The 26,346-nt window shown below is 42.3% G+C and overlaps 1 protein-coding gene across 1 annotated transcript in view; it reads left to right on the forward strand.

Moving 5' to 3' along the window:
* Positions 1-2,228: 2,228 nt before the first annotated feature.
* The window catches only part of LYSMD2 (LysM domain containing 2), a 230,738-nt gene continuing 206,620 nt past the window's right edge, over positions 2,229-26,346 (forward strand). Inside the window, exon 1 of the mRNA XM_085644186.1 lies at positions 2,229-2,850. Within this exon, the coding sequence (XP_085500312.1) occupies positions 2,608-2,850 (243 nt within the window). The 5' untranslated portion in view covers positions 2,229-2,607. The remainder of the gene's footprint in view (positions 2,851-26,346) is intronic.

Raw genomic sequence — 26,346 nt, forward strand, 5'->3', positions numbered from 1 at the left:
AGGAGGCTAGTATCATCCCACCCACCCTTCCCAATTTGGGTTGGGAGTGGGGAGTAGTAAAGTGTTTATTATATAAATAACAAAAAAGATAGGAAGAGGATAAATAAATAGAAGTGCATTTTTGGGTTATACTGTTTAATTTAATTCTACAAATAATTAGGAAAGTATACAGTGGATACGAAGACTTTTTACTAAGATGTTCGGAAAGAAGTTAAACAAAAGAGGAAGAAGATGGACGACACCGAGACTATATGTGCACTGAACATTCTTTTTGATTGTGATGTTTTAAGTTCCATTCTGGGAGCTTTTTATGTTTGTTTGCTGCTCAGAGTGAGTTAATAAAAGATTATGCATGATGCTAGCAACCTAGTCTTTAATAAAATCTATATTCTTCATTCAGTAAACCTTTAAGAATCTTCATTCTCATATTAGATTTACTTCTTGCAGTATAGCATTCCAACAAATAACTAAATCTTGCAAACATTTTTTCACTTTATCTTTTTCAAGCATGGTGGTATAGTATTTTCTATAACCGTAGACTGGATAGAGCATATGTTAATCCCATAGCACTTGCCATTAAAAGAGACATACGTTTACTTCCAATGACACATTTTTGGGATTCCTCAGCAAAGTTATCCAACATACATGACCCTCAAATTGAAGAAGTCCCCAAACCACTATGATTTCTTCACTAACCATACTATTAATGACTTTTCATGGTGTTATTGTATTTGTCTCTGTTATGTTTTTAGCAATTATATTCTATATAGAATGTTATTAATAGGATATTACCTTATAGGATTACCTTATTGTTCGCTATTATAAGATGTTGTAACATTTCTTGTTTGGTTTCTCTTTATTTTATTTGATGTACTTTATTGATTGCATCTATCAAATGCTAATGACCTTTCTTTTTAAACTTAAAAAGAAACAAATTGACATCCTACTGTATTTATTTAAGCACTCGTTTTATGCAAGGCCACTGGAATTAGGTGATTTTGCAGCTGCCGCGTTTTCTGCATCGTTATGAATTGGCTATATTTGCCACATAATCCATCATCTGCTATATAATCGACATATTTTAACAAAAAACAAATTTTGTTTCTACCTCAGACAGATCAGAAGTTACTAAAAAAAGCTGCAACATGTGCTGCCGCACAATAGAAGGTCCTTCACAAAGGTTGACTGGTCACCTTTCAGATATATATAGCTGTATTTGGATGTGGAACTGGTACTAATAAAGTGAAATATTTGCCGTGACAGCACTAACATATAAAATAAAGATGTGATACTATCACATAATGTGGCACATTAAGCCACATCATATGTTTTCATGCCACATGATTTATTCAACATTGTTGCAAAATGTAGGCCTTCCCTATCACATAATTCCAATGGCTCCATTTGTACCCCAGCCTGATTTGTTACAAATTCTACTCACTTTGCAGTCAAAGAGAGAAAAGTAAACAACCATCTCCACGCAATGTGTCGGAAGACATAGCCTGACATGTGTCCTATCTTGGAATACGCAGAAAATCTAACGAGATAAAAACCAAAATTTAAAGGCAAATGTATTGTTCATTCACCTTCGAAACTCACGCATATTTAAATACTGTGCCAGCTGCCTCGGTCATGAGGTACGAGGGGGGAATAAATATGGACTGGCTTGGCCCTCAAATGCGCCCCCCAACCATGGCTACGGCCCTGTTTCTACTGCGTATTTTGTGCTTACTGTTTAGCACTTTAATGCTTAATGGTGTGTTCATAGTCGTATTGCTCTCGTTGCTGTGTGGTTTATTTTTAATATTTTATGACTGATAATCGCTGTATCAATGTCAGATATCTCGGCTGTCTGAGCGGAAACGCATAACCTTCTCCGTGTTTTTATACATACAATTGTAATTTTAAACCACGTATTTTGAGGCAAAAATTCCTGTTTACAAAAGGTATGAGACCTGTTTTAATTGCTACTTTTTGATACTGTGACGTAATTTGCAATAATGTCACGTAATTATGCAATAAAACATTTATTAATTCATTATACTGTATTTAATTTTGGCTATATGTGCGCACTGTATTTTCATAGTTGGTGTGGTTTCTGTTGTGCCTTTTCTATCTGCCACAATATTCTTATAGTGCAATACTGTACAACTTTACTTATTGTTTTATTTATACTGCATGCTTGGAGCACCGAACAGTGCGTGTTTTTCAGGAGGCTCTCTCTGTCTCTCTCACGAAGCTGAAGTACTTGTAGCAGGCGGTTTATTTATCTCCCTTAAGGCTGCAGTGTCCTTCCCAGGCTGTGGTGTGCCTCTCCCGTGGGTTGCAGCCGGGTGTAGACTACCGTCTCGATCTCTGATGCCGCGGCCCCCCTTTGCCCCCTGGCATTCTCCATTAGAGCCCTGGTGTCACATTGCTGCTCCGGCTTCGTACACAGCCTCGGGTTCTCACCGTTACCGTGTTCCTTCTGCTGCCGCTGGGATGCACAAGACGCTCTGCCGCCTGCTCTCTCTGCCGCGGCCAGTGTGCTCGGGAGGGACTTCTCCGCCAAGCCCGGCTTTGCGGCCCTCTGTGTCAGCCTGAGACACGGCGCCTTCCCTTCGGAACATGGCGGAATCTCCACAGGCACTGAGGGCGGCGGGAGGCCGACTGGGCCTACCCGTCTATCCGCGCTCCGGCTCCGAATCTGAATCCGAGGCCGAACTGTCCTTGAGCCTAGCACGCACCAAAACACGCTCCTACGGCAGCACGGCCAGCGTGACGGCGGCCGCCTGGACCGAGAGGTACACCGAGCACCCTGTGACCTCCGGGGACACGCTGCAGGGTATCGCGCTGAAGTATGGCGTAACGGTAAGCAGTGCGGGAGCGAGTAGCGATATGGAGGGGGCGTCAGGGGTTTAAAGGGTTCTGCCGCGATGCCTTTGCCGTGGCGGGGGAAGGAAACGAAGTCTGTAATCCTGGAGGAATATGGTGGGGGCCGGCAGATGGCGCAGGGCTGGCTGACACTGGAGAAGGTGCAGGGACAGCTGGGGATTGGAGAGGAGCGGCCTGGTGAGGGCAGGCAGGAGGATATGTGGCAGTAGGGGCAAGTACATTTTAAACAGTATCAACAAAATGAATGGTGACTGTTCCTAAGAAAAAATTAATTCTCTACAACCTATTCTGTCGTGGGATATAGTGTGTCCGCATAGTATGTAGGTGTGGGGGTGGCGCTGCAGTCCCCCACGGGCCCCGCGAGAGGGCTCTTTTTCAGACATCTTTTTATAGGAGGTGCCTTAGTTGTGCATGTGGGTGTGTGGGCTTAATCAGGGCCGGCTTTAGTACTGGTGGCGCCCTGTGTGAAAATGCTTGCTGGCGCCCCTCCCCCACAATGACCACCTCGCCAAGGATTCCCTCACTACCACCATTTGACAATGCTCCCCTTGTCTCTATAACCACTGTCTCTTAGATTCATTTAGTTGTATAGCGCCACTCATACCAATTTAAGGTGTCAAAACACTATACATCACACATACGTTGCACGGAGACAATCATATATGTATAAATTAGTGTATAGGAAATGTTACATATGACAGAGGCCTACAATGTGTAGGAGACAATTGGCATCCATACTGGTAGGCACTATAGTTTGAGTCCTTGGTCTGAAAAAGCACAGATTAGAATTTAAAATGTAACACCATTGTCAGGGGTTTTCTTTAATGATAAGAAATGATTTCTACCCAAATGAACCCTTTTTACAATATTAGGATAAGAAAAGACTGGGCAAAAAAAACATGAAGCTGTAATATATTCCTTGCAGTTGACAGTTAATAGCTCACTGCTCTATATTAGTAATTTAACTTTTAAACAGCAAATAACATAAGGATCTCTCTGACAAAAGCAGTAACCCATTGACCTATAGATAGTGTATGCGCTTTGTGATCTGAATGGGACACCTTCTTTGCAGCAGGCTATTAACCCTCTGTGCTATGATGAGTCAAAACGTCCTCTACCAGACAAAGCTCAGGTCTGTCTCCAGGAAGAACATTAATCACCGGAGTTATGGTAAAATTTTTATTGATGCTTGAAAATTACTGGGACAAGGAAGTTTGCATCTGGTGTTTTAAAACAATAAACATGGCGGCCCCACCCCAAGTCAGCGCCTGGTGCGGTGGCACCAATCGCACCGCCTTAGAGCCAGCCCTGGGCTCAATATAGATGAAGGTGTCTGTTTGATAAAATTATCTAGCCAGATCCTCAAAGTGAATTTATTCCGGGGTCCACTCACCTATGCCCTACGCCTCTGGCCCCAGCTCAGCAGTTAACCTCCTGCCACCAGACCACTATCCCATACTTCCCACTACCCACCAGCCACCACATCTGCCCCATCTCATTCATTGCGCACCGTCCCTGAACAAGACAGCACTCATGTGGGTAAAATGGAAATATATGCCCAGGACGTTGGAGGTTTTCGGGGAATCACACTGTTACTGTAAGGACAAAGTGCACAATCATGACATAAACAGAGCCTGCATGTGAGCTAGCTGTACCATGCATGCGGAGATCATATTTACCTGTATAGACGCATGATATGCGTGCGAGAGAGCCTGAGGATCCCCTACAATACTGTGGTATTGGTTACTTTGGTGTGCATAGAATGTTGAAGCCCGAACTGATGTGGCGTTATTACTCAATCGACACCGGTAACTATAAAAATAGAGAGAGAACTACTATTAGGGCTCCATGTTAGGAAACTGCGTGGTGTCATAATGGGGAAGCTGACGGCTTGTACGAAGCCAAGGATATACATTTATGGTGTGTTTATATCAATGTTATACACCTTTACAGAGACCACGTGGCGTTTAAGATGGAATGTGGCTTAGCTACGCCTCAATGTTGCGTGAAAATGCGATTTAGGTAAAGCAACATTTGCGCTTTACTTGTTTTGGAATGTATACGGAGGAAAAGGAGAGAACTGAATGAAGGCGCAACTGCAGGGCTTCTAACAGTTAAAGTTGCTAATACCTTCGTAAAAAAACATGTACATCGCTTCTGTGTCAATGCCTAACATGGAAACTGGTACAGATACTGGATCGAGGTGTACAGCCTTGTATATATATCTTAGGGGGCGAAAAACATTGAGGTCGTGGGGAATAGAGGTATCTGTATGGCAGGGATAGTGCTCACCTATCTCGGCACCTGAAATGTCTGCCTGGGTCCCTGGCATGTTGTGCGGTAATGCGCTGCTGACATTTCAAATTTTTATGGAGTCAGTCTACTAGAAGTGCTGGGATCCGGTCGAGGCGAGTGGATGCAAACATGTAAAGAAGACTAATAATTAGGCGCCATATTGAGGTGGTGTGTTGTGTAGATTGGGAACCCAACTAGTGCATATCACTAGATCTACATTCATAATCCAAAGGATATATCGAGTGACCCTGATACTGTGAAAAAATGTAGTAGCTCCCCCCAAAAAATGTTTTTGCTGGAGCATACCTGCTTCTCTAATAGGGTGTGCAGCGGTCGATAATGTGTGTATGTTCAGGAGAGACAAGTCCAATCCTCCGTAAAACAAAGCCCAAACTCAAACTAACATCCTACTAAAAAGATGCCCAAATGACGGTTGAAAGCGAAAATTGCTTAAAAGCCTAAAAAAAATGGGCATTGCAAAAAACTGTGGATTAGGAGCAGGTGGGAGGGTGGAAAACTATAAATGTAATCCGCTATGGTGCCGAAACTACACACAGTGAAACAGAAACAGAGCATGAAACAAAGAAATAAAGTAGTCTCCCAGAGAACAGACAAAGAACTGTAGTGTGATGAGACAGTACTTAGTCCCTGCTGCATGGGTGGAACGGAAGAGAGAAAGGAAGGACAAAGAGGCAGGACTGCCCACTTTTCAAGCAAGGATTTTTGATGGACACTGAAACAAACAAATCAAAAGCGGGGGAATGGCTTTAACCCAACAAACGAAATTACAATAGGTCTCGAATGCTCGAACTTAAAAATGGCAGTGTAGTGTGCATCATCCTAAAGAGAATGATGGACAGCAGATAGTGCGCTGAAAATTATGACAGCACCAAGTACTTCTTTTGAAACTATAACCCCTGTGACGACGGCAAAAATCTTATGCACAGCTTCACAGTTCAAAAATGCTTTTCTTCTGCGATTGAACAAAACAATCCATCTTTTTATATGAAAAATATAATTTGTAAAGAGCACTAAATTAAAAGGACAAATTACATTCCCCAAAAGCCTTTGGAGCTGTCGCATTCAATTTGTGGTGCCACAGGGCAGACGAGGACTAATGTAGCCCAGTGGTGGTGGTCAAAGTTGTTTGCCACTGGTATTATGAGCTGTCTCAAAGATGTAGAGAAGAGGGTAGATAGAGACTCAGATCTTAAAATAGACACACAATGGATGCATTAATGTAATGTCTAGCCAAAAGCTTATTTTCAGAAAAAGAGAAGTATCTGCAGTTCTAGAGTGATGCACTAGCGGGTCTACGACGTTCTTTCTGTTCTGAAGGACAACATGGTAGTATCACAATAAAAGCTCAGGTGCAGCCTATGTTGCATGATAGCAACATCCTAGTGTTTGGCAAACTGGTCCAGTGTAACAAACACTTCTAACAGTTTAAAACAGTTTGTCTCAATGTCTGTTCACTTCTTGTGCTCTGATAGCAGTGTTTGATAAATTAACCCACCCAGGCAAAATATCACAGTCGTGTTTCTCAGGCATAGAGAATTACCTGATGTGGTGTGTACTTGAGATTGTGGAGCATGGATGTGCTGGTGGATTGGGTAGGGGTAGAGCTGTTGAAAACGATTGCTCGATTGGACGACTCAGACTCCTCGCCGTGGTCTGCCGACAAGTGCGGCTACATCTGCTCAGTCATATACTACATGGCTTGAGGCAGCCGGTGATAAACTTGCGCCCAAAAAACGTATCCGCCCTAATAGGGCTCGTCCATCCTCCCCCTGGTATTCCCAAGAACTATGAGACCAAAAATTGGTCTGCAAACACCTTGAGAGAAATTGGAGAAAGAACTATACAGACAGCGATAAGAACGAATATAAACTTAGCTTAACACACTATAAACAGCTGCTGCTTAAAGCCAAATGAGAGTTTTTTACTAATCGAACTAACCTCTCAAAAAACTCAAGCATAAACTATTTAGAACAGTTACTTCATTAGCCTGTCCGTCTACCCCCACTGTTCTGGCGAATCAGGAACTATGTGACAATATTGCTCAATTCTTCAAGCTCAAAGTGGAGTAAATTTTCTCAAATTTCATCAATGCAACAGTTATATCTACTATCCTCATTCCGATGCCAATCAGTTAGGACAGGGCCCTACTACATACTTTGATAGGTTTTCCACCGCAACACCCATGGAAATATCACAGCTTATCATGACAACGAAATATGGCTCTCCCTATGACCCCTGTCCAATCTCCATTATTAAACAAGCTTCGGAACCAGTAGCTCATGTTCTTTCTTCGCTCATAAATGCTATGTTTTCAGAAGGCTACTTTCCCAAAATCTGGAAAAACGCATCTATTTTGCCTCTGCTGAAAAAACCCACTCTGGACCCTAAAGACCCAAATAATTTCAGGCGCATTTCTAGACTCCCTCTCCCAGCGAAAATAGCAGAAAAACTTATGAACTCACAACTAAGTAGGTACCTGCTAGACGCACAGGCTCTGCTTCCCTCTTATTCGGTTTCAGAGCTGGGCATAGCACCGAGTCAGCCCTTATCAAGTCACCGGAAAGATCAGGTCTTCACTTGATCTAGGAGGTAAAGCTGTGATGATCATGTTGGATCTTTCCGCGGCCTTCGACACGGTCCATCATGTTCTTTTGATGGACCGTCTACGGGAGATTGGAATCCATGGTAACGCTTGGGACCTACTTGAATCCTTTCTCTCCAACAGACTTCAAACAGTTGCTTTAGGGGATTTTTCTTCTCAACCGTTCTCCCTGCCGTGCGGAGTCCCTCAGGGCTCCTCTTTGAGCCCTACACCTTTCAATACATACGTCTCATCACTGGCTCCACTCGTTGAATCATAGGGCTTTTCTCTAACCTCCTACGCTAATGACACCCAAATTGTGGTGTCATTAGTGCCAGGTGCAATGGTGCGAACAGCTTCACGTCTCCAAGAGTGCATGTCAGCGGTAGGTAGCTGGATGGATCAGAACTGCCTCAGAGTAAACTCTGGCAAAACGAAGGTGGAGCTGTTCGGCAATGACCCCAGCTTCTGGACCCCGGCATGGTGGCCGGACTCTTTAGGCCTCTTACCCACCCCCAAGAAAAAAGTTAAAAATCTGGGAGTATGGGTGGACAGCAAAATCAGTTTTAAAGACCAGGTAAATGCGGTTGTATCCTCCACCTCCTTTATGCTTAGAGCATGCAGAAAAATAATATCTTACCTCCCCAAAGATAGTATTCAAACGGTCATCACCACTTTAGCTGTGTCCAAATTGGACTACTGTAATGGGCTTTACCTCACGCTGCAAGAAGGGCTCATGCATAAACTGCAGATCCTCCAGAATGCAGTAGCTCGATTGATTAATAGTACACCAAAATATGCATCTATCTCAGCTGAGGTGAAAAAGCTCCATTGGTTGCCTATAAGGAAGAGGACTCAATTTAAAGCTCTATGCCTGGTCCACAAGGCACTACACGGTGAAGGCCCAGAGTTTTTTAAGCAACAAATCGCCTGGTATGGGCCAAAAATAGCGTTGCGCTCATCAGAAGCAAAGCTGATTTCTGTACCCAGAGTCCACAAATCTAGCTGGGAAGGCAGAAGTTTTGTAGTATGTGCAGCTAAGACCTGGAATGGTCTTCCGCTGCACCTTAGATCCACAACAAATGTATTCTCTTTTAGGAAGGCCTTAAAAACCTGGCTTTTCTCTGCGTGATCTTTACATTGGTCTCCTTCTCATGGCCCCCGTAGGACTTCACATAGCGCCAGGACACCCTTGGGTAACAGCGCGCTCTATAAATAGCAATAACATAACATAACATCTCAACAAAGACCCAACAAAGATGTCTGCACTGGCAGTTGCTGTGGAAGGATCTTCTTCCTTCGGTCTGAGCTGCTGGTCAAACACTGAAGTGGGACAAAGGTAGAGAGAGTAACTGCGGTAGGTCTGTCTCTTCCTCTACGGCGGTCTCGGAATTGGGCAGACTTTACTTTGTGGTTGGCACTTTCAAGTCCGACACAGCCTCTCCTCAATCATACTTAACTCAGCAGCTGGGCAGGGAGACTCGAGCATTCCCTGAGTCTTCTTGGTGCTCTACCGTATTTCCCCTGCTCTCTCTAGCCATTACAGACATCAGGCTTGGCGATTGGATTTTCCTCCACAGCAGGCAGACTCTTGCGAGTCAAGACTCTTCTCCCTTCTCAGCGGACAGGAATCTCCTAATGTTACTGGCAGACCCACAGCTTCTACCAGTTAGGCTTGCAGAAGCCAGGCAATATCCCCTAACTTTCAGCATATTGGCTATCAGCTATACCAGTCCAGGAACACAGTGGCTCTACTCCTCAGGCATTGAAGCAGTTTGAACTGGAACAAAGTAGGAAAGTTTGGCACCCTCTTTTTTACAGTATTTTCAGACAGGGGATGTGGATTCCCTGTCTGGTTTAGAAACTGATTTGGCCGGGTTTCTTTTTATGGGTCCTTTTTCCTCTGCTGCACAGATATACTCTTTGTGCAAGGTCGCTCCTCACAGCAGGTTGTGGTAGTGGTAATGCTGGCTCCAAGAAGGATAACCCACAATGTAATGTAAACACTGTAAATGTGAAGCTTTTCACCAAGCTCTCATCAGCCTTACAAGATGGACCACTCAAAGAAATGGGAAGGTCCAGCATCTCCCCAGATAGATCTCTTCCACAAGCAACTGCATCTGCTTACTCATTCCATTTAGCCACCATTAACAAAATGGCAATGCTCTAGAATGATTAATCGGCAATACTTTGCTAGAAAGATGACAGAGAATTTCTACAGGTAGTCTGTCTCCACCCCTTCACACTTCTCTGTCCAGACTTGCAACTTCTTCCTTAGGCATGCAGGAAATACATTTTTACTTTCTGGGGGCTGTTTTACAACCTCTCATCTTGTGCGATGTCAGACCAGAAGGAATCCAAAATGAATCTCACAGGTAACAGCACACATACACACTTGCAAATAATATGGAGTCTTGCTACCATACACTTTACAGGTACACTCACACAACATACACACAGGGATATATGACTGAAACTTTCCTCAAGCCGGTCTATAGGCATCACAGCCATTTTTATTAACCCCTTCAGCGCGGCGCGGATTTCCGCGCCACGCTGAAGATTCCGTGCGCGGGCGGGGCCATGACGGAGCGATTCCGTCATGCGCACAGCGCAACCGACGTGCATGACGGAACCGCTCCGTCATTCGCGTCGAAGGGGTTAATAGGTAAAATGCATGGTGCGCTGCCACTATCACTCACTGTCCATGGGTAAGGGACACCAGTGTTAGTCGCGCACAGCCCCGGGAAATCTTTTGACACCCTTCAATGACCTGACAAGCCAGCTTCTGGCCCGCTCTGTCAATTTTGCACCTAGGCCTGCAGCGTAGGCATAGATTTTGTTGTGTTCTCAAGTCAAAAGTAAAGTCAGGATGCCAGTTTATTTGCAGTTTAGCACTTAGGGTTGCGGTACACGTCTTTTACCATGCAGGGGGAGGCATTCCTGTCCCAACAGGAGCCTACAGGTCCTGTTTTAATGATGTAAGTAGGTTACAATTTCTACAAGATGGTAGAGGAACATTTGAATACCCACTGCCGTCAAAAACAAAACTGCTGCTCAGGAAACTACTTTTGTGACATCTAGACTTAGATCAACTGTGATCTCTAAATCTAATGTAAAGACACTGAGACCCAATTTAAAAGCGCCCCAGGGGGTATTCAGAATTTTTCACAGCAACATAGTGTGGTAGTTTGTAATTTATCAGATGTGTTTATAGCACCTGGTGCAAGTTTTACAGTACAGATAGGACATGAAATGGATTTTGGTACTTACTGCACCGTAATCAACATGATCCAGTAGATACCTTGCCTTGTTTCACTGTTTAATTCTAGAAGCTTTGACCTGGACACATTTAAAGTGGATTTTATCATACCTGGTAATTAACAGGGGTGCTAAAGTGAAGAACTCGTAATTCCGACCCCTATGCAAATAAGGGTTTGTACAAGAGTCAGATTTGCAGTTTTTTTAATAAAGAGGTGGAAGCGGGCTAATAGTCACCTCTTCGTTCACAATAGAGTCTGGACTTCCTGCACTAATTTTCTTGTAAAATGTGTGTTTTAGTGCAAGAATGGAAGCACTTGTTTGAAGCATATTGAGATCAGGGGTGTGGAATTTAATAAAATATCTATTTGTCCATATGGCAGGTTGTTTCTTAAATCTACTTGTCCTGTAAGAAAATCCATTTGTCCCTTTGGTTCCATGTAGTGCGGCGATAAATTATGTCAGCAATCTCGTTCTATAAGAGCTCTGATAAAGCCTCTCAGATTATGCCAGGGCTCATACCATAGCAGTGTTTGAATACTTGCAATCCCCTTATATTGCCACGTTTCCGCTGATCTACATACTGGGGCTGAAGGTAGTGGTAAGCAATAGTTCCAGGGTTAGAATGCCTTTTTGAGTGTGCAAACCTACTAAGTTGCATGTTTTAAGGTTTTTCAACAACACTTCTCTAATCTTTTCCCATACTGAGAAATGTTGGAAATTTACTCCTGGCAATGGCACACGTAGCGTTCTTCCAGAATTGGGGAAAAAAGTGGTTGGAGGGAAAGTGAACTTGCAAACACGCAGATTTTCGTATGAACAAATCTACACATGTATATTTGCTCATGCTAAAATACAGTTCACAAATATTTTCTAGGAGCACTATTTCTTGTCCTACTTCTGTAAATTCTTGGGAGTTTACGAAAGCCCCATAGCTGCTTCTAATTCAAGGGCATATACCACTGGTGCACTTTTGAGACTTTCTTTAATAATTGGACCCCTAATGTGGTCTGGCGTTGACCATGACCTTTGCATTTATTACATTTCTATCTCTCTCTCTGTATCGGCTAGCTTCACTGTGAGTGACAGCATTCTGCTCTTTCACAAGGAGCATATCGGCATATAAAGTAGTTTTGTTCAGTGCCATTAACTACTGTGGCAGTGTGTGCTTTTTTGAGGCCAAAAACAATTTCTGCTTTTGCCAGTATTTGTTATAATGGCGAGGGCCTGGCAGCTCCCACACCAATAAGGTTTTATAAAAACCATTCCAAAACAATTTACACATTGACAAAACTTAAAAGCTGCTCACCAATTTTAGACCTACTGGCTTTGCCAATGCTTGTTTATTTTTGTTTCCCATAATCCTATTGAAACTGGTTACACTGATTTTTCCATTATGAATATTTTGGGGAAATACTAGCATGCATCAACACATGTTACTAAATGATGCTGCAAAGAAATGGTACCAGAAATTTTACTGTAGGTTAGCAAAATGTTTTTTTCCCTGCTTTAATTTTTTTTGAACATTTTATTTTGAAAGCAAAGAATCATCATCAGTCTTGCTTTCAAGCTTCTGCAAATATTTGAATCAAATCAGAGAGCATTCTGGGAGCATTATACATAGCCTCATATTGCTAAACTTTGAAAACGTGGTACACATTTGTATACTAGAACACTGTCACTAGTGCAGTCAGAGCTTACAACATTTACTGAGAGCGCTCACCTTAATAATAAAGGCTTTTAATTAATGAACCATAAATGTTATGTTAACTTGAATTTGTAGAGCGCTTAATACCGACAGGTCTCTAAGCGCTGTGAGCAGAACTACGGAAGTGCCAGGAAATGAAAGTATTGTAGCAAGGGCTTTAGGTCCAAGCCTCCGTGAATAAGAGGGTTTTCAGTTTCCTCCTGAAGGGCAGGAGACTGCTTTCAGAGCGCAAGTTGCTTGATAGTTTGTTCCAAGTTTGAGGCATAAGGGTGGAAAAGGCTCGGCCCCCCGTTTTGGAGTAGTGGAAACGTGGGCAATTTTAGTAGACCCTCCGCGGAGGACCTGAGAGTGCGACCGGGGGTATAGATTGTCAGACGTTCTTTAATATATTTGGGGGCTTGCCCAAACAAGGCCTTGTGTGTGATGCAGAGGCCTTTAAATTTGGCCCTCTGCTTGATGGGCAGCCAGTGTAGTTGTTGTAGTAAAGAGGAAGCGTGAGTGTGTCTGGGTAGTTTAAATATTAATCTGGCTGCATTGTTCATAACCACCTGTAGTTTGTGCAGTAGTGTGGAAGGAAGACCAATATATAGTGTATTACCATAGTCGAGCCGGGCCAAGATCAGGGCGGATACTACGGTTCTCATTGTTGAGAAAGAGAGGATGGGGGAGAGTTTTCTTAATCACCTGAGAAGGCTCACACAAGTCCCGAAGACGGAGGTGATCTGATTTGACAAGGAGAGATTCGCATCGATTTTAATTCCCAGACTTTTTACCATTGTGGCTGGTGCAGGGATTGCCCCCAGTTCATCGGGCCAGAACTGGGAGTTCCAAGGGTTGCTATTGTTTGTGATTGCTAACACCTCAGTTTTATCGGGGTTGATCTTAAGTGAGTTAGAGGTCATCCACCTGACCACAAAACTCAAGATATCTTTTACCCTATCGTGTGCTTGCGTGCTGTTGTCTATTTGGATAATGATTTGTGTGTCGTCCGCATAGTTGAAGACTTGGCAGTCCAGTAGGGCGAGCTTCCTGATCAAGGGGCCCAGGTAGATGTTGAACAAGAGGGGGGATAGTGCTGACCCTTGGGGAACACCGCAAGGAATGGATCCCTTCTCTGACGTCAGATCCCCCTTCTCTGACGTCAGATCCCCCATCTGTATTTTGAGGGTACGATCTGACAAGAATGATTCAATCCAGCGGAGGATCGACCCTCCAATGCCGGTGTCTCTAATTCTATCCAGGAGTTGGGCATGATTGACCGTGTCAAACGCTGCCGACAGGTCGAGAAGAATTAGGACGCAGGGTTTTTTGTTATCTGCTTTGGTCCTAATTTCGTCTAGAACAGACAGCATCACCAGTTCTGTACTGTGGTGAGCCCTGAAGCCGGCTTGCCTGTCCTCAAATAGATTGTGGGACTCCATAAATTTGGAGAGGGTTTGGAGGACGTATTGCTCCAGTGTTTTAGCGAGGAAGGGCAGCTGAGATATGGGTCTGAAGTTTTTCAAGTTGGATACATCAGCCCCAGGCTTTTTAAGAAGGGGGATAACTCTAGCTTCTTTGAATTGGGGTGGGACACTTCCTGAATCCAGCGAGGAGTTCATCAGGGCCAGGATTTCATCCTCGATTGCTGGAAGGGCCAGTTTGAAAATCTTGGGAGGGCAAGGGTCTAATGGTGAGCCGGATTTTATTTTGGTCACAATGCTTCGCAGTGTCTCCAAGTCAAGGGGCTGGAAACAGGATATCAACTCAGTTCCTTTCCCTTTTGCCTCCACCCTCATGTTAAGGGGGAGTTTAAAGGGGGAATTGTTAATGTCCGTCAGAATATCTTGGACTTTATCCGAGAAGAAGGATACAAATTTGTTACATAGTTCCTTACTAGAAGGGGCGACTGGCACCTGTTTTTGACTTAGTTCATTGAGGATATTAAATGTTTCTTTTTGTTTATTAGTGGCCATCTGGATCTTGTTCTCGTAATGTTTGGCCTTGTAGCTCAACAAGGTCTTTTTGTAGATGGCGAGTTTTGCCTTATATTCCGCATGAGCTTGTGGTTCATAGGCTTTGCGCCAACGTCTTTCATATTGGCGAAGTGTGCTTTTCAGGACTCGGAGTTCGTTTGAAAACCAAGGGGAGCCTTTGCCCTTATTTCCCGTTTTTTTCCTTTTAATTGGGGCAAGTGTGTTTATGGCAGATATAAGATGGTTATTAATGGAATCTGTCCATTTTTCCAGATCCAATGTAATAGGCCTCTTGACAGGGTTACTCCGAAGAGTACTCTCTAGGGTAGGACTGGAAATATTGTTCCAGCTTCTAACTACCTTCCAGGTAGAAGGTGGACTGGGGTTATGTTTAACCGGAGGGAGTAAAAGGTTAATAGAGTAGTGATCAGACCACCCACAGGGGATGATATTTATTAAGTTCACGGAGGGGGAAGTAGTCCATGCCAGGTCAAGGGTGTGACCTTTCTCATGGGTGGGGCCTGACACCAACTGGGTGAATCCGAGGGAGGTAAGCATTGTCTCAATAAGTAGAGCCTGTCCCCCTCTGGGTGTCTGATCCCAGTGGTAGTTAAAGTCACCTACTATCACCATTTGTTGGAAGCGTGAACAAAGGTTAGTAATACAATCGGTGAGGAGGTCGACAAAGGAGGGTGAGCAGCTAGGTGGCCTGTAAACAGTCACGATGACTATGTTAGAGGCGCTGTTGCAGACCTTGGTGACCAGTATGTCTGCTGCCTCCAAGTTTTCCCCAGACAGCTTCTCAATTGTCAGATGATCTTTGAAGATAAGGGCAACCCCACCGCCACGCTTCCCTGCTGACCTATTGTGCCAAAGGGCATCAAAGCCTGGAGGTAGGGATGCGATTAGCGTGGGTTCTGAGTCCTCGTCGAGCCAAGTTTCGGTCAGGGCGAGGGCGTCAGGGGCATCCTCTTGTAGGAGGGTGAAAATTTCTGGGGCGTGTTTATGGAGTGATCTTGTATTGAGGGAGACGAGTTTCAATCAAGTTTGAACAGCATTAACATATGGACAGACATATTAGCTTAACTGCAGACAGTGCCCTTCCTTGATCCATAATGTGGTTCTGCAAACTGGCAGCCAAAGGGTTTGTTACTGCAGGGGGTTGGGCCTACCTGACCCAAAGACAAAATACACATGAAAACTAGTTGCCTTGGCCCCAAACAATATGTCCTCGGCGTCAGCTATAGGAATTCTACATCCCTGCGACATACATCTTAAAGGGATGCATCACCAGCTTCTAGTAAAAAGTTTAAAAAAAAGAATGTTGCGACAAATTGTCTGATCAGAGCATGGTTTGTCCTAAATGAATTTTAGTAGACTTGGTACTCTTTGTTGAATGGACTTTGAAACAGGTGCAGGATCATTACAAGTCCTTTGGTGATTGTGAAATAAGGCACAATTGTTGTTTGTACTAGATTTCTCATTTGAAGTTGAATTTTGCCCGATGCATGAATTTGCTTGTATGAATTTGCCCTGAGAAATTAGAATGTAGAGTACAGTAGTTTTTTTTGTTGCTTCTGAGTGTGACCAAAATTGCATGTTATTCCCCATTTTGATCTGAAAAGCATGGGCTCACGAGTAAAAACTGTTGTAAGTTAATAGTCAGTGTTAAGGTTTGCTTTCACTCACTATGTATTCCGTAGCTCTCCTAGCTTACTAGGTACTCACCTCTTTATCACTGGTCCTTTGAGATACATTTTTTCTCAGCATTCCAAGTTCCAGCATGCATTCCATGTCATTTGTGATTTGTTTTACCTGTGTGCGGATGGTCCATTAAAGCAGCTACTTATACATATACATACGTGACCTCATTACTTACCACTTTTTCGCAACAAGAAACCCTGAAGCATCCATCTTCACACACTGCCCCATGTGAAACACAGTGAGAGGAGGATACTTCGAAATTGGATCGGGCGTGTTGCATTTGTTCTCGCTTCTCCAGTGCTGTCCGAGAGGTGTACTCATCGGAGTACCACATGAGGTACCTTTTGAAATCATGTTGTCCTTCTTGTTTTGACTGTGGGAGGAGGGTGAGCGTTGGTGCCAGCCCCCGGCTCACGGTTTGGATTAACCGTGGCACAAGCACTCTGCACAAGCGTTCTACAGCATGAGAACCGGTATGCGGGTAGGAGCGAGGTTATCTCTCTTTTCGCATCACCATGGAGGTGAGTCATACACTCAATTGTTGTAATACGTTAGATGCTGTATGCCTCATTGCGTGGTGATGTCAATTGGCGGCCATTTTTGATTGGGAAAGGACCCATTAGCAAACTGGCTGGTAAAAAACCCATTCGTCAGCATCTTCTCAATGAAACACTGTGTTGTGGTGTATATCTGCGTTCTCATTTGTGGAGCTAAAAGTTTTAATTTGGCTGGTTTTGACAGAATGTGAAGGTAAACAAAACTGAATGAATGATTTTTATTTGTGTAATTACTTAAAATCTTTACAAAAAGCGTCAAAAACAGGAAAACAATCAAATTTAAAAACAATTTTAAAAGCAAAAGTTCATTATAAAATCTTATCCCCAATTTGATGCGTAAGGCATTGATTAATTGCTAAAGTTCTTGTGGCGAGGTTAACTGTTTATCGTTTAGAGGATTGCAATAAAGTGTCAGTGCTTTTTATCCCCACATGCCTTATTACTCTTTGTCCAGCGTAGGATATGGAGTTTCCCATGGTGACTTTAGGTCCTGTCGATGATGTCGTACTCGTGTAGGGGGAGAAGCCCCTAAAGACATGATCCTCATCTGGCTTTTGATCGCTGCCTACTACGGGCTTGCTGCCTTTTATGGTTTAAATCTTTTATTCACATGTATCAAGAGCATAAAAGTACATCCAATATACAACTTTGCTCACTGCTCGCTAAATGCATACAAATCAAGGTGATGAGCAACACAGCACTCGTCATGTGGATTTTCAAATACAAATGCCAAATAAACTCGAAACAACCCAAACCCCTCTCTCTCTCTCCCTTCCCCTAGTATTCATAAGCATGCTGCCTTTTAGGAAGGTGCGCATATGTTGTACACATTTTTAACAGTGTCTAAGGTATAAAGCTGACGAATGACTTTGTTGTGCAAATACCCTGTTGGAGGAAAATGAGCCTAAGATGGATTTGGCGGGCCTGTTGCAATGCTGGGCAGCATTAGATTATGTGTGCCAGTGATTCCCTATTGTATTTGCATAATCTGCACTCTGTGAAGGTTCCAAGCAACTTTCATGTTGGATACAGTTCTTTTAGGGGAAGCGGGTGTAGCCTTGCAGCTAAGATCTGATTGAGGTCCTTTCTCCCCACAGCCTGGTTAAGATGGTGTTTTGTTGAAGAGAAAATATGCGGTAATTTAAGGGTTTCGTTGAGATTCCGTGCCTGGAGAGATTCAAGATCTAGAGAACGAGACAGAAGGCGCAGGTGTGTTTTTTATTGTTGTTTTGACAGTTGTGTAGTCGATTATGGTTGGATCTCAGTTCTCGGTGGCCATTTGCAACAATCTCTTTGCTGCCATCAGTTTTGTGGAAGAGGGATTGTTTGGTCCGCTGAAGATGATTTTTATGAGAGTCTTCATGGAGTTGTCGGGGGCCGCGGTTACCGGGTAGTAATATTTTGCCAAAGAGGCCAGCCCTTCCAGCTTTTGTTGAGCGAGGTCAAATTCCTGGCGAATCAGAGTATTTCTTTTTCAGGAGGGGAAATGAAATAGTTATTTGTAAGCTGAGCATTGGATTTTTTCCAAGTCCGTGGCTGGCATGCCAGGGAATGCTTGCTGCGCATAATTGACCAATGGTAGTAGTTTGGCCCGTAGAACCCTTAGTATTTCCGTAGTTGTGGGACTGTCGAGGGCGGCATTTACCTTGTAAAGGGCGTATGTAGCCATCTTCCCTTGCAACCTCATTTTTTGTAGCTGAAATGAGGGTCGGCCTGATACGCACAGATAGGAGCCAGATAGTTGTAGTCTTGTACGCAGTCCAGGCTGTGAGCCCAGCTACCATTTCAAAAGTTTTTTTTTTTGGTGGGTGCCAAAAATCGCTTTTTTGGATTTGCTTGCATTGGCGACCAGCTTGTTCTGGAGATTGTATTTGGCGAGTGCGTTAAGTGCTTTTTGAAGGCCTTCTTTGGTGTGGTCTAGAAGGACTAAGTCGTCGGCATATTGCATCAGTTGGATTAGTTTATATCCAATACTTGGAGTGGCAAGGGAGGTTCCACTTAGTGCCGGCCCCAAATCTTCAGTGTATAGATTGAATAATAATGGTGCCAGCACGCACTCCTGCTTCAGCCCTCGATCTGTTGCAATTTATTTGGTGCCGGCTCCCGCATGAGTTTGAGCCTTACCCAGGCTCTAGAGTATAGTGGCCTAATGGCTCTCAGTAATTTCGGGCAGATGTTCCACCGCTCCAGCTTTCGCCAAAGGATGTTACGGACTACCGCATCAAAAGCTGCTGAGTAGTAGATGAAACAGGCAAAAACTGGGTGGGGGGAGGGAGAGGGAGAAACTGCTTGTTGGGCTGGGTATGAAAGCACAGAGATGCCAACTGTCGAGCTCTCTGTTCGGAAGCCTGTCTGGTACAATGGTAAGAGACCTTCGGTGTGTGCCCAGGCTGCTAGTTTCCTCACGAGTCTGCTGGCATGAGCCTTTCCTTCGATTTCCAGTAGGGCAATCATGCGATAATATTTGGGGTCGGTGTTCGCCCCTTTCTTGAATGTAGGCTGTAAAAATAGCCCCTCCATGAGTCTGGCATTTCTTTTAGAAGCCTACATTCTGCGTTCAACGGTGTAAGGGTTGCAGCCCAAAAGTCTTTGTCCTCTCTGAATAAGGAGCCTGGCAGGCCATTTGGACCCGGGCACCATCTCTTCTGTCATTTTTAGAATGATACTTACTGTTGCTTCACTTGGGCCTGTGTGTACCACAGTTTTTGTTTCTTTGAATGTTTTTCACAGGATATATTAATTTTGGCCTGTGTTTTTCTGGTGTCTGACATAGAGTGACTTCACATGTGCAACCCATGTCTTGGCTGAAACTGAGTTTCCTCTATTTGACGCCTCATGAGTTAAATTTGTCAGGTATTGCCGGAATTGTTGAACTTTACCGTGGGCCAGCAGCTCGAAGATTTTAATCCATTTCTCATTGTGTACTTTCTGTTTGTATTTCCATATGAGTTGTTTGTGTTGCTTTGCTACTATCTTTAACTGCCTTTTTGAGGTGTCACTTTTTAATTTCCTATGTGCCCTTTATTTAGTTTTTTAGAAACAGTGCACTTTGTTTAATCTCTGAGACTGTGCCAGGTGTACGAAATGCCATTTGTGTTTTTGATTTCGCCCTGTTTCCGCCGAGCAGTGTGCCCAGTTCTAGTGCAAGTTTTTTCTATGCCTCTATGGTAGCCAGTTTATACGTTGGTGGTGGCCAACCTTCCCAGGTGGATTTCCATTTATCAAATTTGTTAGCGATCATTTGTGTCCATTTTATTCTCTGCAGGAGTCTATACTGTTCCTCCCCATTTGACCTCTCGATGGGGAGAGGGTATAAAGTTTTCCAGATGCTACCTCCAGGCGGACCAACAGGACTGCGTGATCGCTTTCATCCCGTGGGAGCACGTCATAACTTTGCATAACTTTGCCTTTACACTGGCTCAGGAAGATGTAGTTGATATTTGTCTGAATGTTGAATGTGGGTGGGTGAACTGACTCGGATCCAACGTGTATTGATAGAAATTGAGCTGATACTAAATTATGGGTCCAAAGAACGGTGTTAAATCTTGCTGTATCTCCGGCAACCTTGCCCTGAACAATCCGTTTGCCCAGTTGGTGCATTTTGAAATCTCCAAGAATTATGACTTCCAGGGATGCATGGTGTGCGATTAATTATTCAATTTACTCTATTAGTTGATCCAGCTTGTCGGAAGGTCCTCGGCTCTGGGGATTGTAATCTATGTTGATTATTAGTTTGGAAAAGGGGCCTGCAGCGGGTTTTAGGCCTTTTAAAATACCGACTAAGAGCATGTCGGAGGTGTTTAGTACCGTGAAGCTCAGCTTTAGAGAGTGTTTGATGTATGTAGTGATGTCTCCTGAGGGTCTCCCAAATAGGTTGATTTTTCTGGCTGGTTTGTGTAATTCCGCGTATCCTGTTAGTGAGGTTGGAGTTAGTGCCCATGTTTCTTGCACACAGATGACGACGTTCGCACCCTCAAACAATATGACTGTAGCCAGACTTTGAAAGATCTTGTAGATACCTGCAACATTCCAAAACTGTTCTTGGCATTTTCCTTGGCAGTTTAAAAAACTTTTTACAGGCAAATAAACTGTACTTGACAAATATTTACATTTTTCTTATTCTCCTGCTCCGCATGAGTAATACTGTGGAAATCCTCCACCTCAATCAGCCAAGTATAAAATGGGAAAAATGGCTCAGATATTTTAAAAACTATATGATGGCCATTTTGGGATTCTTTGGGACAGAGAGCAAAAAAGCATTGGTATTGAATGTAATGGGTAAGGAGACAGAAGATATTTTTGAGCATTTACCTTCTTTGGCACCAGCACATGTAGTAGAAGATGTAGTTTATGATTGTTTCTTCAAAGGTTTAGACAGACTTATGAATAGATCTCTCTGAGGAGACACACATTGTGTTGAAAAGATTTCATTTTTATACTCAAAATAGAAATCTAGATGAGTTGGTTGACTTATCAGTCTTGAGGGTACTTACTGCTGATTGTGCCTTTGGTGCTCAAGTGGATACATATATAAGGGATCAATTGATTATATGTTTTTCGAATAAGAAGATTAAAGAGCAGCTATTACGTTAAAGGAACCCCTCACTACAGGAAGGAATTGATATTGCGAAGAGTGTTCCATCAATTCCTTTAAAGCTATCAATGTTGACAGTATTTTGACAGGTGCTGCTGCAGTAACACTCAAAAGTTCCAGCAAACTTGCTGGTGAAAAAGGGAAAATTATGAAGATGAATACTACCATATCTAATAAGTGTACGTATCTAGTAAGTTTCATTGTAACTGTTGTGGGTCAAGAACGATTTCAGCTTAGTTTTAAACATGCCCCGCAAAAGGTAAAGATTGCTCAAAGTGTGGGAAGGTTGGTCATTTTGGGACTATGTATCAAAGAGGGTGTCCGTGGTTCAGAAAATTAATATTGATGAAGACGCATCAATAGAAAGTGTGGTACTGTGTGTGTGTAACAAATACAAGTATTGTGTGGGTGAGTGTGGTGTAAATAAGAGTGATTAGGAGGCCACAAATGTTTGGGTGGATCAGAACAGTGAGGAAGCGTTGAATATTCAAGCTGTTTGCAATGACAAGGGTCAGTTGATGTGGTGGATACTGAATTATATGTGCCCCCCATGTGTGAAATTCATATTTGTGGGAGGGTATTGGAAGTTATGGCTGAATCCAGGCCTCCTTACATCAATATTTTTTATGTTTATTTTCACAAAAATTGGCAAAACAAAAGTTTGGAAGCCAATAATGTTAAGATTTTTGATTTGGGGGTAAAGAGATTAATACGATGGGGTATTTAGTGACTGAGATTTGTTTCGAACGCAAAGCTATTATTGGAAAGGTGTATGTAGCGGTTGATAGATTGCAAGTGTTGGGGTGTCGACATCAAGGATAGTGTGGTATTACTCTGAATCCTAATGGTAAAGTACAAATGTATATGGTGGAAGGGATACCGGTGGTTCAGGGAGTGTGTTGTGAATGAGCTACGTTGGAAGGATTATTACACAAACATAAAAGTTTGTTTTCAAAAGGATATGGAAAGGTGAAGGGCCTTTCTCACCATTTTCAGCTAAAGAATGATGTGGTACTCCCTCAACATAAATTGAGGCAAGTTCCATTGTAAGTTTGGTGCGAGTTATCGAAGATGTTTAAGAATATGTTTGAAGAAAGAGCATCTGAACCGGTGAATATGTCGGAATGGGCTTCTCCTGTAGTTTGGGTAAAACCATGAGAACTCAGGATGTGTATAGACCTTAGGTCAGTCAACAAACAAATTGTAGTGGATTGCCATCCTTTACCAAAAGTTCAAGATTGTTTGCAAAATTGGATGGAGCAAGATATTAATCTAAAAGCTGCCTATCATCAGGTTGAATTAACAAATGATTCTAGACATATTACCACTTATCACACCGGATGGGGCATTCAGATACATAAGGATGTCGTTTGGACTTGCCTCTGCTGCACCTGTATTCCAGAAATTGATGTTTGGTGGTTGCGTTTCAGGACATTTGGTGTTTTTTCGAAGTCTGCAGATCAACATTACAATCTTTAGAGCAAAGTGTTAACTGTTTTAGAAGAGAAGGGCATGACAATACAGTTAGACAAATGCACTTTTTTGTACATTAAGTGGAATATTTGGGACATATCATTGCTAAAAATGGTTTATCTCCCAAAAAGGATTTGTTAGAATCTACTCAAAATATACAGAGACTCTGTAATAAGGAATAACTCAAATCATTCTTAGGTCTGAGCGAGTATTATTCAGGATTTGTACAAAGGTTTTGTGACATTGTACTTATTTTAAGGTCATTTTTTAAAAAAACTGTCAGATTTGACTGGTCAGAGGGACATACACAGGCTTCCAATGATTTAAAGGAAGCTATCATTGAATCTCAACCTTTTGTCTTCTTTTTCTCACAATACTTTGAATGTGGCTATAGTGGATGCCAGTGCCACTGGTTTAGTAGCAGTATTAACTCGAGTTAAAGGTGGTGTTAAACGCACTATCGCTATTACTTCCAGACCACTATCTGTATCTGAGTCCTGGATTCTACCATTGAATTGAGAGCATTGCCTTGTACGTGATTGGTGAAACATTTTAAGAAGTGTCTTTGGTGTAAGCCTTTTCATTTGAAAACAGATCATAAACCCTGAATTTACTTGCTATCAAAACCTTCATGGGCATAGCTTCTTCTAGATAGGTGAGGTTGCTAGCATAGTTGTAGGAATACAATTTCACAGTGATTTACATCCCGGTGTACAAAATGTGAGAGGAGACTGTTTGTCTAGAGGCTCTGGTGGGGTAGAGGATTTAAGTGAGGCCCATTTACATGAAAAGCGTGTAGTAACCAGTTTAGAGGTCTTGGTGCTTTCAGTTGGACATGTGTTGTCGAAGGAAGATTGGTTAGATGATTCTTTAGAAGATAAGACTTTGAAATCTCTGAAGGAATGTATCTTGAAGGGGTGGCTATTGGAGGAACATGTGTCAAGGAACTGCATGTCTACTGCAAAGTTGGGAACCAATTGTCTAATAAAAATGAATTGGGTGAATGTTATGTTCCTTCACTTGGTGTCAGGAAGAAACTTTATTGTTGCTCATCTTGTTCATAATGTAACATCAAGGATCATCAAGAAAGTTAGAGAATTGTTTTGGTGGCCATATATGGATATGGATATTGCGAAGGTTGTGGAAGATTATCCTTTATGTCTCAATTCAGAGAAAGTGTTGAAAACTCAACAAGTGGTTCATGTAAGAACAACTATACCAGAGAAACCGTGGAAGGATCTAGCTATTGACTTATTGGGACTCTATGAAGGTATTGATTTTGGCAAAACATATGTACTTGTGATGATTGATGGATTTTATAAATCGCTGGAACTGAAGTGGATGTCTCGACCCTACACAGATGAAGTTATTGAGTTTCGTCGCAAATGTTAGATGAGAGGGTTTCCCTGATTCCATTGTTTCAGATAGTGGTACACAATTTACTTCCTGTAAATTACAAGATTACTTCACGAATGCTGGTATTAAACATATCGGAACTGCATTATATTCATCGAATATGAATGGTTTGATTAAGAGATTTAACATGACTTTGGTGGAAGGTATTTAGTTAGCTCTTAAGCCGCATATTGATGTTAAGAAACGTAGCAGAATTAGTGTGGTCATATCATCGTACACTACATTTTACTACTAAATTGTGTCTATTTTTGTTACTCGAAGGCAGAAAACCCAGACTAGAATTAAATCCCAGTTCATTATTTTCTGGTGATAAGATTTGTAATTTAAGAAATTATACTGTACGGCCATGGAAAATGTTAATGGTAATGAAGCAGTATGTCAGAAATCCTTGGAATTGGAAAAGAAAGTGCTGTATTCTGGGGATTAGATCAAAATCAAGTTGCCTTAGTATGTCAAAAAAAGGAGTTCTAAATTTCGAAAAGTTTGCAATATTGTAAAAGTTGTAAAAACTTCAGCCCTTTTCAATTATGATACTTATTGGAGTTGTTCCATAATGGCCATAATAAGAAGGGAAATTAGGGATGATATGGTTGAGATTTATTAACCTGATTTTTCCAGTTAATCGTACACATCAAATGTCAGGAGGGATAACACTGATAGCACTGTTGTATCTAATTCTAATATCTCTGTTTGTTCTGGAAATGTTGGCTACAGAAGAAAAAAAACACAATTACCCAAGAAATGTGAAGATTGTTTATATATTGAGTGCAGGTGACATGCAATGCAAATGATTGATTATTTGTATGTTTCCATTGTATTTGAAAACTATTATTAGTTTTATTTATTTTTATTTTTTATACAGAGAAGGGAGGTGTGCTGTAAGTCAATAGTTATTAGTTAGTGCTATGGTTTGCTTTCACTCACTGTGTATTGTATAGCTCTCCTATCTTGCAAGGTACTTACCTCTTTATCAATGTTCCTTTGTGTATTCCTTCTTAGAATTTTAAGTTCTAGTATGCATTCCATGTCAGATATAATTTGTTTTAACTGTGTGTGGATGTTCCATTAAATCAGCTGCTTTCTCATACATATGTGACGTCATTACTGACCACAAACTCCCTAGATGATATCTTGACCTTAGAGTAGCAGTGTTTTTAACCATGCTTTTTTGTACTTGATTCTCCTGTTCCACTCAAAACAAGGACTCTAGTGTGTGTCCTGATCAACCTCATAACACGTTTTACTAAACAGGTGATGATAAAGGTTTGTGAAGAGATATCAAAATCTAAGAGGAGGAGAACCTGCTCAGATTATCAACCCTAAATGTATATTCCTGTAATCATCGAACACAGCACATGTTTAAGTAACCTTGTAAGCAAAAGTATTAATTGCTGGCATAGTTATTGTTTTCGATATGGGGAAATAGACTTTTGAAGGATAACATTTTCTATAAAACTCTAAAACTCTTGACTAAAGATAAACTTTTGCAAGCTTTGAATCACAGAAATATTGTGAGTTCTCTCACTCTGCTTTAAGGGATAGTGTGCTATTACCACACATTGTAAAGCAACATTTTAAACCAGACGAATGCTGCATAATGAAGGGCATACTTCTTGGAACTCACCATTCTAATAATTGTTCTGTTGGTTTACTATCCAGTTTATCATCTTCTAAGAAGTTAGCTGAAACATTTGGTGTTAAGCATTCTGTAGGATATCACAAGAGACAGCATAGAGTTAGCAGGGTAGTTATTTATGTGATCTCAGCCAAAATTGTATCAAAATACCAATCCAAATCTTGATGACACCAGCTTGGTAATACAGATTTGACCTTGAGTCCATATATTTTAATGTAGGTAATAGCCTGTCAAATTTCCTGAGGTAGGCCATGGACCTCATTTAGGGGTTTGC

The sequence above is a fragment of the Triturus cristatus genome, chromosome 3_1, assembly GCF_964204655.1.
Source record: "Triturus cristatus chromosome 3_1, aTriCri1.1, whole genome shotgun sequence".
NCBI lineage: Eukaryota > Metazoa > Chordata > Amphibia > Caudata > Salamandridae > Triturus > Triturus cristatus.